At 50.6% G+C, this 12,494-nt stretch overlaps 1 protein-coding gene across 1 annotated transcript in view; it reads right to left on the reverse strand.

Moving 5' to 3' along the window:
- LOC119397162 (uncharacterized) overlaps window positions 1-6,694 on the reverse strand; it is an 84,771-nt gene extending 78,077 nt beyond the window's left edge. The window contains exon 1 of the mRNA XM_049416469.1: window positions 6,583-6,694. Coding sequence (XP_049272426.1) covers window positions 6,583-6,694 — 112 coding nt within the window. The remainder of the gene's footprint in view (window positions 1-6,582) is intronic.
- Between the last annotated feature and the right edge of the window lie 5,800 nt (window positions 6,695-12,494).

Raw genomic sequence — 12,494 nt, forward strand, 5'->3', positions numbered from 1 at the left:
ACGCGTAGGGCACCGCGAACACGGTCCATGGCTCCGGCCGGGTGCAGCACATCGTTCATGGTCGCGCAGGGTAACCCTTGCCTCCTGAAGGCGCGCGCGAGGAGCTCCCGTTGCGGAGCCAGAGCAGTACAGGAGATGAGGAGATGCTGGAGTGTTTCTTCCTCACCGCAGTCGCCGCATAGGGGTGAGGGAGCACCGCGAAGGCGGTGCCGGCGCTCGGCGGGCCAGACAGAGCCGGTCCGCAGTGCAAGCAGAAGGGAACGCTCCTTTCGGTTTAGCATTCCCTCCGGTAGATAACGCGGGGGGCAGCCGGAGGCTACGCACGCATCAGGGTGGTTGCGAGCGAGCTCTCGCCGGATGTTCTGGCGTGCTGAATCTGTGGAGCCCGCGTACGTTGTCAGCGGAACCGCGGGGTCGTGTGCAGTCCTCGCCAAGTCGTCAGCAGCTTCGTTCCCCGCGATTCCAACGTGTGACGGTATCCATTGAAGAGCCACGTCGCAACCGTGTCTCGCAGTGCGTGCAGTTGAAGGGCTACACGCTGTGCGAGTGGGGGGGCGCGCTCCTCTTTGGCGAGCTGGCGGAGTGCCGACCGCGAGTCCGTGTAGATCGCGGCGCGATCGATGTGCGCCGATTCACGGATGAGGTCAGCAGCGAGGTGAATTCCTACCAGCTCCGCCGTGGTGGAGGACGCAAGGTAGGCGAGCCGGCATTGGCGCTTCAATGCCAGCTGCGGTGCCGTGCAGGCAGCGGCCGCAGAATGGTCCTGGAGCACGGAGCCGTCAGTGAAAAACTGCACTCTTCCTTCCAGGTCATGTTCCATTGTTGCAGCGGCTTCTTGTGCGATGGCACAGGCGGGTGTGTTCCGCTTGGAGCGGACCCCCGGGAGCTCGAACCCGATGGAGAGAGGCACTCGCTGATGAGGGGGAGGCCACGGGGGAATCTTTGGAGCGCTGTCCCCGACGATGGCGTCGAATGTGCTGAGTAGCAAGCCAACACGGGAGTCGGGCAGTGCGCGCAACTGAGATATGATGGCTGCTCCATCCGGTGCACGGTTGAGGCGTTCCAGGTGGTAGAGCGCGCGCATTTCGCCTGTGAGTGACGCCGGCCAGGCGCGGGTCTCCGCGAGTGTGTCCGCAATGCGCGAATTGCGCGGATGTCCGTGGCACATTCGGAGAACTCGGCGGTGGTCGGCGTCGATCGCATGCCACTGGATGGGGCGCAGGGGGCACAGGGGCAACGCGTAGTGCACCTTGGCCATCCCAATGGCCTCGTAAATGGTCATCGCGAAGGAGGCGGGGCATCCGTCGCCTCGCGCGAGTATGCGACGCACACAGCACTCAACACGGCGCATTTCACGGCGTACACGGCCTACCTCGTTGTTCCACTGGAGTCTGTGGTCAATGGTGAGGCCAAGGTAGCGCACGTGTGTTTTCCACGGCAATGGGACACCGTGCAGTGTGATGGGGGCAGTGGTGCGGCGAGCACTGGCGCGCGGATGCACAAGGAGTGCCTCAGTTTTCGCAGCCGAGATGCGCAGGCCAATGCCGTCCAAGAACCCGGCCACGGCCACGAGAGCACTCTGGAGGCACCGGCGGACGGTATTGGCGTAGCGGGTGGGACCCAAGGAGGTTTAAAAAAAATTGGCCGCGTATCTGCGTGCTTCGCTGCAAATGTCATGTAAAGACGATAGAAGAGGCGCTGTGTTAAAGTCCCTTGATCTTGGGAAAGTACCGCCATTCATTGTACTCGCCGCCGCGCGCGCGTCCTCCTCTCTCCCTCCTCGCCCCTTTCGCGTCCTCCCGTTCTCCGCCGCTTTTTCCGCGCCGACGATTGGTCTCCTTCGCCGTTGCCCTTGGAGACGCGTGGATCTTGCGCTTTGCTGGTATTTTTGTTTTTCGCTCGCGCCATTTTACGCCGGGGCTCCGCGTAACGAACGTTGCGCGCGCTTTATTTTCTGTGCTTTGTGTGGGCGCTATGCCGTGGTGTTGCGCCTATAATTGCAACAACGAGAGTGGAAACGGTTATGCACTTTTTACGATTCCCCAAGGTAAACGTGATGGCTTGCGCAAGAAGCAGTGGCTGCAAAACGTCGGCCGAAAAAAAACTTTGTTCCGACAAAGAACAGCGTTCTTTGCGAGGCAAGGCGCATCTCCTATTACTCGTATCAAAGCATCGCCAAATGCTACATTTTAAATATCGTTCCGGCCTGCTCATCGTCTTTTTTTCCTAGGCTATTTGCGCGTTGCTTAAAAATGGGGCTGTCCTCAATATGTTGAATATTCAGCTGAGAGTCCATCACCTCGCACGTCGGCAACTGTTATTCAGTCTAAAGTACGCGACTATAAGATTTGCTTTCCGCTGCGAACAATTACGCACGATGATACAGCTTCTCAATCGCGCTTGTCGTGATTGTTAGATTCTGTTTATTGTGAATGTTTGGTGTAAAAAACAAACAAATGGACGAATAGACATGACACTTACTGGCGCTGCTTCCCGAATGAGGGTTTTTTTTTGGGGGGGGGGGGAGGAAAATTCACACATAAAAATCGTGACACAAATGCGATCAGTCGCAAGAACAAAAGAAGCTCACAAGCGCAACGCACAAAAAAAAAACAATAACATTCTGATAGTGAAAGTAAGCCGTTATCTAGCCGGCCGCGACCGAAATGGCTCGTCTTGGTCACGCCTGCATTAGCATGTCTTCCGTTCAGTAATGAAAAACTAGATTATCTCTTATACCGGTGTCACACGGGTAGTTTTGATCGCGATCAGAATCAGTCGGGATCGGATTTCTTGATCGCGATGAACAATCATCGTTGCTATTCGGTCCAAAATAATCCGGATCGAGTTTGGCGCAAACGTCAGTCAAATCGCAATCCGAGTGTCAGATATCGATGAGCAGATCGCGATGATCTTGATTCCCATCGGGACTGATCGCGATTATAAGTGACCGCGTAGCAGCACCTGATCTGGAACGGCCCTGATCGCGATCAAAGGTGCCCTGTGACACCGGTAATGCTTACGGCGTTGTCTTCTACATGACGACTCACCTTAGTGATCAGTTCTTTTCCCGTGCCGTGTTTGTGCTGTCCTATTTTACTTGCTCAGATTCGCATTGATGACTCTACTAATACGCGTGCTTTCCCAAATAAACCTCAGGTACAATTCAACGCTTATCCGTGTGGCTTCTACTCGCCCATTTGTTTCTTTTTCCGCGCTGTAACATTCTTGCAGGATACGTTGTCTGTTTTACTGAAAATTGGAACAGCGGCTTGAAGAGGCGTTATTCTTCCAGCTTACTTTGACATGCGCTTCCCCCCACACGGCTTTCGAAAGAAACTAATATTTTATTAAACGTTCATTTCAGTGTTATCGATCTTAATATCACCATTTTTCAAAGTTTTTTACAGCACCGGGACGCGAAAGTGGCCCGACATCACGCGCCTCCAATGATTTCTACGGCGCGCCCACGGGAGCGCCGGCGAAAAATGGTGCCGTGCGCAGCGCGCGCCGGCGGCGGGCGAGGAGAATCGAGGAGGAAACGCGCGCGCGGAGGAGAGTGTCGTTACTTTCCTAGATCAAGGGGCTTTACGCTGTGTGAGATATGGACGCCATCTGGCAATACGTCGGGAAACATGAGTGCTGTGTTGCGTGCTGGTAGTCCCGGCGAAGCAGCAGGCGAAGACCGGCGGTGACCAACGCGACCAGCGGGGACGCCAGCCAGCTCGAACACGCGGTTTGGCGCGAAGCGCTGAAGCAGAAGAAACGTCCGCACTCAACGAGTACTCTCCACACACTCTTTTATTTACACGTCGCCTGGGTAAAACAGGAATGCCAGAGCGGCGCCCACAACCGGCAGCCTGAAGGTCGCCCACAACGCTGCTTTTTCATTTTTTTAAATATTTTTTTTCACCTTCTTGGCCTTCTCAAATCTAAAGTTTTTTAACACCAACCCATGGCATTCGTACAGTGTAATACAGAACCGAAACCGAAACACAACAATGAGCTCGTGTGGAGGGCACGGAAAAAGGCAAATTTCAGCGCAGCTTAAGAAACTAGGGTCCTTAAAATTACGTATGTATGCATTTTCTATTAAAGAAACACGCCACCTAATACTTACCTAATGATCTTGCACCTCAGATATGCATGATATTTACTTTTTGATCGACAACGTTCACAAGTATGAACAGCCGTACCAGTTCAAGAAGGCTGGCCCTTGGGCAAGTGGTTCAACTTTGGCCGAGTGGCTGAATCGAGGGACGTGCCGACAAACAGAAAGACAGACAGACAGACAGACAGAAAGACAGACCAAAATTTCTCCGTTTAAGTATCCCAAGAAAGACTATCGTCTTTAAAATTCTGGAGTGGAAGCTCTCGCAACGCCTCCCCAGCGAAAGTGAAGCCAGGTTTTGCCCACCAAAGAGCTCGGAAACATGCTCTTTTCTGTTGGTGCCTACTTGGAGATCGAATCGCCTTGATCTGTTAGTGTAAATACTACGGTAATTATAAAATAAAAGATCGTTGTTGCCGACAAAAGTAACTCGCCCAGAGGAGTACTGTCGATTGATCGCCAATAAAATTTGCCATGACTTTGAGGCTTTTTTACGGAAACTAGTAACACAAAGACACACTTGTAGCAGTTTCTTACCCGTAAAAGTTGCCATATTAAACTCGTCTGGCGTGCGAGGAAAACGCTCGCTTTCCTTCGCCAAACGCCGATGATTCATCTTGCCCCTACTAAGATGGCGGGCGCAGCCGCCATCTGTTGGTGGGCACGGCTTCACTCTTGCGCAATAATCGCCACTCCAGCAATTCTTTTTAAACTCCTTGGTGGGACCGCGCACATACAGGGCGATGTCGTCCGCGTATATCACCGCGCGCACAGCAACTTTATTGAGTAGTAGGGAAGGGGGGAAAGGGAGCCAGGACTTGGGGGGATGCTAGGTCGGGGCCCAAGGGGCCGCGGCTGTCGCCGTCCATTCCGCCAGCCTGGACTGAGTGGCCTGCTCTGGACATCGCAACGTTTTTTCCCACTCTTCGGGTGAGGGGGGCAGTTGCAGGAGCTCTTTAGGGGGCGGGTGGCGGTCGCATCTACATAGAATGTGGTCCTGTCGCGCCTGAGCTAGGCCGCAATACGTACACGACGAGACGCTGTCATCCCTTAGGATGGCCGCTAGTCTCCTGGGGCTGAGCACACTGTGCGTTTGAACTCTGCGCAAGGCCACGGCCTGGTGTCTTTCTAGGCCTCCACATGGAGGAGGATAGATTTGTCGCTCCTCTCTATGTCGACGGAGGCGATCTCCATAACTTGTTGATGCCTCTTCAGGGTTTGCCGGATGAAGCTGCACCTCTGACCGGTTTGTATTTGCGCGGGCTGTGAGGTGGGCAACTTCGTTGCCGAGGTTTCTCTCATGGCTGGGGACCCAGAGAAGCCTAATGCTTACCGCTGGCTCTTGGAGTTTTTTTGCCGCGGTTTCGCTCACTTGTCCTGACCTAAAGCTTCTAATCGCTGACATGGAGTCAGACACGATGAAGAGCGTCCCTTGGATAGCCGTTGCCATGACGATGGCGGCCTCCTCCGCCTTCAGGATAGACGTAGCTGTGATTTTCTCGGTGCTCAGGATTCTTCCCGTTCCGTCCACAGCAGCTATCGCGTATTTGTCGTGTCCTATAGGGGAGGCGTCCACATAGGCGGCCGGTTTGGCTGCCAGAGTCTTCCAGAGGGACTCAGCGCGCGCGCGTCGGCGTTCTTTGTTGTGCTCTCCCATGTTCTTTGGCAGCGGTTGAATTATCAATTTGTGCCTTATCACTTTTACTATTTTCACTCTCTTTGTGGTCCCTGTGAGGGGAGGAAGATTGATCAGTTGTAAGATGTCGTGCCCGTGTTGCGTGCATGACAGCCTCCGCCACTGCGCAGCTCTTTACGCTTCAATGATTTCGCTGACGGTGTTTTGGAGGCCTAATTGCATCATTCTTTCGTTGCTCGCCCATGTAGGGAATCTGGTGGCCACTCTGTAGACTGAAAGCAATAGAGAGTCTATCTTTGCGTTGTCGGTCTTTCGTAGCTGAAGGAAGGGCAAGTGTATGCGATCCTACAAACAAAGTATGCCTGTATTAGCTTGCATGCTTCTTTTTCTTCGAGTCCGAACTTGCGGCCAGTTATGCGTCGCAGCAGACCCGTGACCTGGTGAGATGTGCTTTCCAGTCTTTTCAATGTGTCTTTGCAACTGTTCTCTTCTAGGAAGGGTCCCAATACCCTGATGGTCTGGACCTGGGGTACTACTCTGTTGACTATGATTTGTAGTGCACTTCTGACTGCCGGTGTTGTTTTGCCAGCAATAAACAGTTCTCACTTGGCGGAGGAGCATTTTAGTCCATTGCCGTTCACATAGGCTTGTACAGTGTTGGCCGCTTCCTGCAGTGTTCCTCTGACGGCTTCGGCATTGCCTTGCCTTGTCCAAATAGTCACATCGTCTGCGTAGATGGCATGGCGGATGAGCGAGATCTTGTCAAGTTATTTGGGCATATTCCTCATTGCACAGTTGAAAAGAAATGGGGATAGTACAGCACCTTGGGGCGTACCTCTAGCGCCAAGACTGAGCAGGGGGCTGTTGATGCCTCCGATGCTGAAGGTGGCAGTCCGGTCCCTAAGAAATGCGATGATGTACTTGTGCGCCCGTGCCCCAACGTTCATATTCGATAGGTTTCTGAGTACGACCTCGTGTTTGACGTTATCGAACGCCCTGTGCACATCGAGCCCGAGTATTGTGCGTACTGCTCCTGGGATGCCTGTGTCCACCACGTCCCTTTTGAGCATCCACATAATATCTTGCGCGGACATAGCTTGCCGAAAGCAAAACAGGGTGGGCGGAAATAGCTGGTGTTCATCAACGTGCTCGATGAGGCGTGTCAGAACCACATGTTCTAGTGCTTTGCCCAGGCACGACGTAAGCGAGATTGGATGTAGATTCTCAAGTTGTAGCTTTTTCCCTGGTTTTGGAATGAAGACTACGGCGGCTTCTTTCCACGTCTGTGGTAGTTCGCCGGTGCGCCAAACATGATTGAATAGGTCGGTTAGGTTTTTGATCGACCGGTCGTCGAGGTTGCGCAGCATTTTATTAGTAATGCCGTCCGGCCCAGCCGCCGAGGTGGTTTTTAGAAAGGCGAGCGCAGCTCTGACCTCAGACTCGGTGATATCGGCATCTATGTTCTCATTTGCTTCGCCACTGTATTCTGCGTGCGCAAGATCATCTGTTTCCGTATATAAAATAGCGGCTAGTGAGCTCTTGTATGATCTCTTGATCCGATGCCGAATGCATCCGGAGGAGCTGGCTGACCTTCTTGGCAGTTGCCCCTTTGCTATTGTCGGGATCCAGCAAGTGAACAAGAACCAGGGGTTCTTCGAGCCGAGCTGACCGTTTAGCCTGTTGCACAGCTGCATACACTGAGCCGAACGTAACTCTTGGGAGTATTTCTGCACTTCAATTTCAGCTTGAGCCAGGCTGAGTTTAAGTTGACGGTCATGTTTGCGCTTCAGCCATTCCGCTTGGAGAGTTTGCTGGTTTTCCAAAAGTCTGATCAGCTTAGCGTCAGGTCTGGGCCATCCTCTTCGGCGAGCGCGTCCATCATGAACTCTTCGGCGTCCTGGAGGAGCTGCGTTGTCCATTCGTTTAAGTCTTCAATTTTTGTGACAGCCTGATGATTCCGTTTGAATCGAAAAAGGTCCCACTTGGTATGTTTGATATGTTTCTTCTTTTTACTGTATCCCGCCGCAGGTATTCTGATGTCCAGGACATAGTGATCACTGCTCAGAGCTCTGAGGCGGTGGCGCCCTCTCTTGCGCTCAAGCAAATGGACAGGACACGACGATGCCCGCCGACACGCCGATACCCTAAGGTGCTTCGCCCCTAAAGACTTGATTGACTCTAACATGGGTACCATCAACAGTTATACATAACATCGGTTGGCGCACTGATCCGTAAGTTTCAACAATCATATATTCATACTCATATTCTAAATTATAACTCAGTCTCATTAAGAGCGACCTTAAGAACATTGAGAATGTATGATCGTGGGTTCTATATATTAAAGAGCCGGAAGAAAACTCACAGGGTCCCTTATGCATTCACCAAAGACGACTCGGAGGCGAACGTCATCTGATATTTCTTCTTAGTCGATGTATTGATCCTGCTCCGCCACCCTTCGAAAGCTTTCTGCACTTAGCGTGGTTTTCAATTACCTCCGTAATCGTCCCACCTTTGACCAAGCTACGATGCCATGCGATGACGGCAGCATGTGACGTTCCGGCACGTGACAGCACGCCAAGATATGTGACTTTATGATGACGCCACAAATTTTTCAGAGTAGTCACGTCATGATGACGTCATACGGTGACGTCATCACGTGATTATTTCTTGCATCACTCATCCCTGACGCCGCCGACGGTCAAACTTCGCGTTTCATGAGGCATCTAAGGCTTTCGCCTTAATACATAGAGTAACGAACTTCTGTTTACGCAACAGATATTGCAAACGTATACACCAGAGCACGCCTGTCTCGCACCCAGGCTGCTGGCGAGCCGAGCGGATACTCTCGCACCCAGACGCCGGGCTGGCCGGGGCTGCCAAGGCGCGCGAGGGCTGCACCAAGTAAACAGGGCAAGCTGCAGTTCTGAGGCTTTAAAGTGCGAAAAAGTGCCCGTTCACGCCGTTTCAGCGTATAAGAGCTCGTCTGGGCACTACTGCGTCGTCTTTGGATGACAAAACAAGCAGCGCAACAAGAGGCTATTAGCGTTGTCTACGACGATTACGACGCGCCACGGAAATAGTGCCGGTGCGGTGTTTTCAGCTTCGCCGCGAGTGGATAACTGTGATTCAAGCAGAAAAACTAGGAGCCGAGTGAAAATGCGCGAGTAAGTACACTAACTGCGTGTATTCTGCAGTGTGATGCCCACCTATTTCATTTTGCGAACGTAATTTGCGTGACACGCAGCTGGGTTGAAGGCAGGCGCGAGCTTTGTGTGGGGGTGCACTTCATACCTTTGAGCGTTTCCTTTGACGAAAATCTAGTGCAGGGTAGTGCTTTCAAGCACAAGCAATCAGCATGCTTTGTCACTTTCAACGTAGTATTAAGCTTTAGTGCTTTTGGTGGCATCGACGCCTTCGAGATTTCGTCTTCAAAAGGTAATAAATGGCACGGTGCTCCTCAACAGCTGGCCAGAATTTCGTGTTTTTATTTCATTGTCTGATGTCCCCAAATTTATTTGGACACGAGGCATCCTGCTGCACATAATACATATATTGGCACGTAAATAAACAGTACTCGCGCCAGTGTCCTTTATGTCGCAGGCGTAGCTAACCGGCTTAACTAAGAGTAGCACAGTTTCGCTTGTAAAGCACCATCGTTAGAAGAATAAAATCGCGCAGGTAGCTTCCAAAAGGGATCGCTGAACGATACTGCAAATTATACTCTCTGATAGCACGCTTTTGTGAGCAAGACGCATTATTGTAAGAGCGCTCGTGAAACAAAAATTACGTCCCGCGAAACTACCCGTAAAGCGTCCTCTAATTATTACGCGATGCATGCTGAAATGATGAGCTTTCACAAAACTTTGTGCAGAACTTGTAATATGGGGCAACAAAACATCGTTTCACTCTTTCGCGAGCTGCACTGCAATTACGATTCACGCGTACTACTGTGAGAAAGTTTTTTTACAAATGTAACAGCGTACGTATCTGACGAGGTAGGTTGCTTCCGCAGCCCACTCAGCACGTACTGTATACATTGTGGACTTGCATGAGCAAGATGTTCTTGATGTTCCAATAAAATAAGCGAAAATGTCCAGGCTAGAAAAGACGCGAAACACGCTCTCCGACGGGCTGAGTGTCGAGAGTTTCACGTTTGCTCTGTGTAGCGTCTGCTGGCGTGGCAGCCCGCGCATGTTGTTTCGTCGCGTGTACGATAGATGGCGCGACGCGCGACGCAAATATGGCGATGCGCATGGAATTCGCTGTGTTCTGGTCTATAGTGCGAGCGCACGCGGAGTCGCAAAGGCAGGCGACGCTGTTAGGGATATAAAACTTTGAGCGCAAATAAACGACGGAGGACGAGGAAGTTGGCTTACACATATGTGTAAGCCAACCATCTACATCAGTGCATGACGAGGAATTCAGTTTCATTAACCGCTACGGAACACGTGCCTTGGGTGTGCGCCTTGTAACGCCTTGCGACTTGTGCGATGGGCTGTTTGCATATATGTAGATTCTGTCGTGTAATAAATATTCAGTTGGGAGTTAGCGCTTCTGGTGTGCGTTTCCCTTCTTCGTCCTGGGTCGTTTATTTGCGCTCAATGTTTTATGTCAAAATGCTATACCAACTAGCCCACCTAGCTGTCCTGTCGTCAGTTGAGCAACTATGCAGAAATGACGGTCTAGTGATGAGTGCCTAGGACATTCAGTAAGAGTGTGCGAATACTCGAATATTCAAATACGAAACTAATAGTATATTCGCGAATAGTTCGATTCGCGAATCGAATTTGTCGTATTCAATTTTTTGAGTAGCGAAACTTCGTTAATACGCACCTGACGGGAACGCGGCATCCCTAAGCGCTAAACGGTGCGCGTCAACCAGCAAGTACAGATTTGCATCTCCTGACGTACGCCGCCGCTATCAACGAAGCAATAAATGCAATGCTACGCGAAATCGAAGGCATGCGAAACTGCGTACGCCGCACTTTGAGTCATGCCTATAACGAGGTAAATCGGCATCTTTGTGTAATTTAACTATTTTGTGTGCACATGACCAAGCACGTTGAGTACCCTGGCTGACCTCCCTGCCTTTCCCTCATTGGTAATACTTGCTCTATGGCGCCCAAAGGGCAGCTCATTCTATGACGAAACGCCAACACTCACGTTACAGCACGGAATTCACTTACTGCAATAGGAGTTGCCACACATGGCGCTTCAGACAGCATGGGAATGATGTCTATGCATATGTGTTTGCTTAGGCTGATATTCTTTCGGTTCCGTGTGGCCTGCAGCCGCTTTGTCGCAAGACAAAGTTCAGCAAAGGTACAGCAGTCCACAGAGTTTCATACAATAACCTAGAGAAGAAACTGGCGCTGCGATTGTTCGATCACCATGATAATGATGGGAAGTACAGGCTTCGGATTGTATAGCATTAGATAGGGAACTGTCTACGGATCTTTTTCTACTGTTTCAGTTTCGTTCTTCGGGAGGCGTGGGCAGTGGGGTGCGTTGCAAAACACTCATGCAGTGCCTTTGTTGTTCAAAGAGGCTGAAGACCGCTAGATCTCTTGGCTTGCTCTGACGTTGCAGCTTTACAAGTTGCATTTGACAATTTTAGCAAAGCGTCGTGCACCCACCGCTGCGCATAGATGTAGCGTCCCATGCCAGTGCAGGAGATTGCATAGAGTTCACCTGTTTTGATAAGCGCTACTTGTGAAAACTCTTTCAAATCGACTGCAAAACGACGGCGAAGCTAAGTAGACACACCGTCACGTTCCTCTGACTCGACTTCACAAAAGAAAAAGAAAAAACGAGAGATGCGTTGGGGGCAGACGACTTGCACAGACGCATCTGGCATCGCAGCAGACGATAAGTTAAGTGTTTCTCACTCGATACAGTACAGTTATTTCTATTATTAGATAATGCATACTTTCGAGAGAAAAAGAAGCGTGTTGGTTTTAGGTGTTTAAAAAAAATAATTCATTATATCGTGATGCCAATTCTGGAACACAATTGTAGAGCAATGCATACCCTAGTGGTTGAATTTGTCCAGGTTCACTTCCATCTTATGGTGGCGTAAACATTTTGCAATAAGTTTTACGTACAGAAGAGTGAAACAGCATGTAATTGAAAATTTCTTCATATCATGTGGTTTATCCTCGGCAAACAAAGGTCGCGAACCTCTAGAACGAAAGCAGTCCGAATTAGATCCGAAGCCTGTACTTACCATCATTCCCATGGTGGCTCAAGCGCCGCTGAAGGATCCCGCATAGACACTAGCGCCAGATTCCTCTCTAGGTATTATAGTAAGAAACTATGCAGTAGTCCGACTTCACCACCTGGATCCTTTTAATCTGAACAATTCAAATCAGCTCACGAGGTACACAACGAGCCATTCTTTTATCCGAAACAAAAGCCAAGACACAGCGCTAAACAAAGGCACACGTATGCTCGAAGCCGCAAGCACGAATACTAGGCAAATTCATGCATTACCCATCATTCCCATGGTAGCTGAGTTATAGCAGCGCCTCAGTTCCCCCTACTAAATATTGTAGGAAAATATATGGTAAGCAGCGTTCATTGGATTATTACTGCGGGGATGAACAACTAATGCTATAATATAGTTTTAGGCATAAGAGTTTAGTGTATGTAAGCGCTTGTGCGCTACATTAAATCACAAACAAACGGTATGTCTTTCTCTTGTTTAATCCGCGCAATGTGTCTTACACAGTTTTCATTTTCTATTTT

The sequence above is a fragment of the Rhipicephalus sanguineus genome, chromosome 6 (genome assembly GCF_013339695.2).
Source record: "Rhipicephalus sanguineus isolate Rsan-2018 chromosome 6, BIME_Rsan_1.4, whole genome shotgun sequence".
Lineage (NCBI taxonomy): Eukaryota > Metazoa > Arthropoda > Arachnida > Ixodida > Ixodidae > Rhipicephalus > Rhipicephalus sanguineus.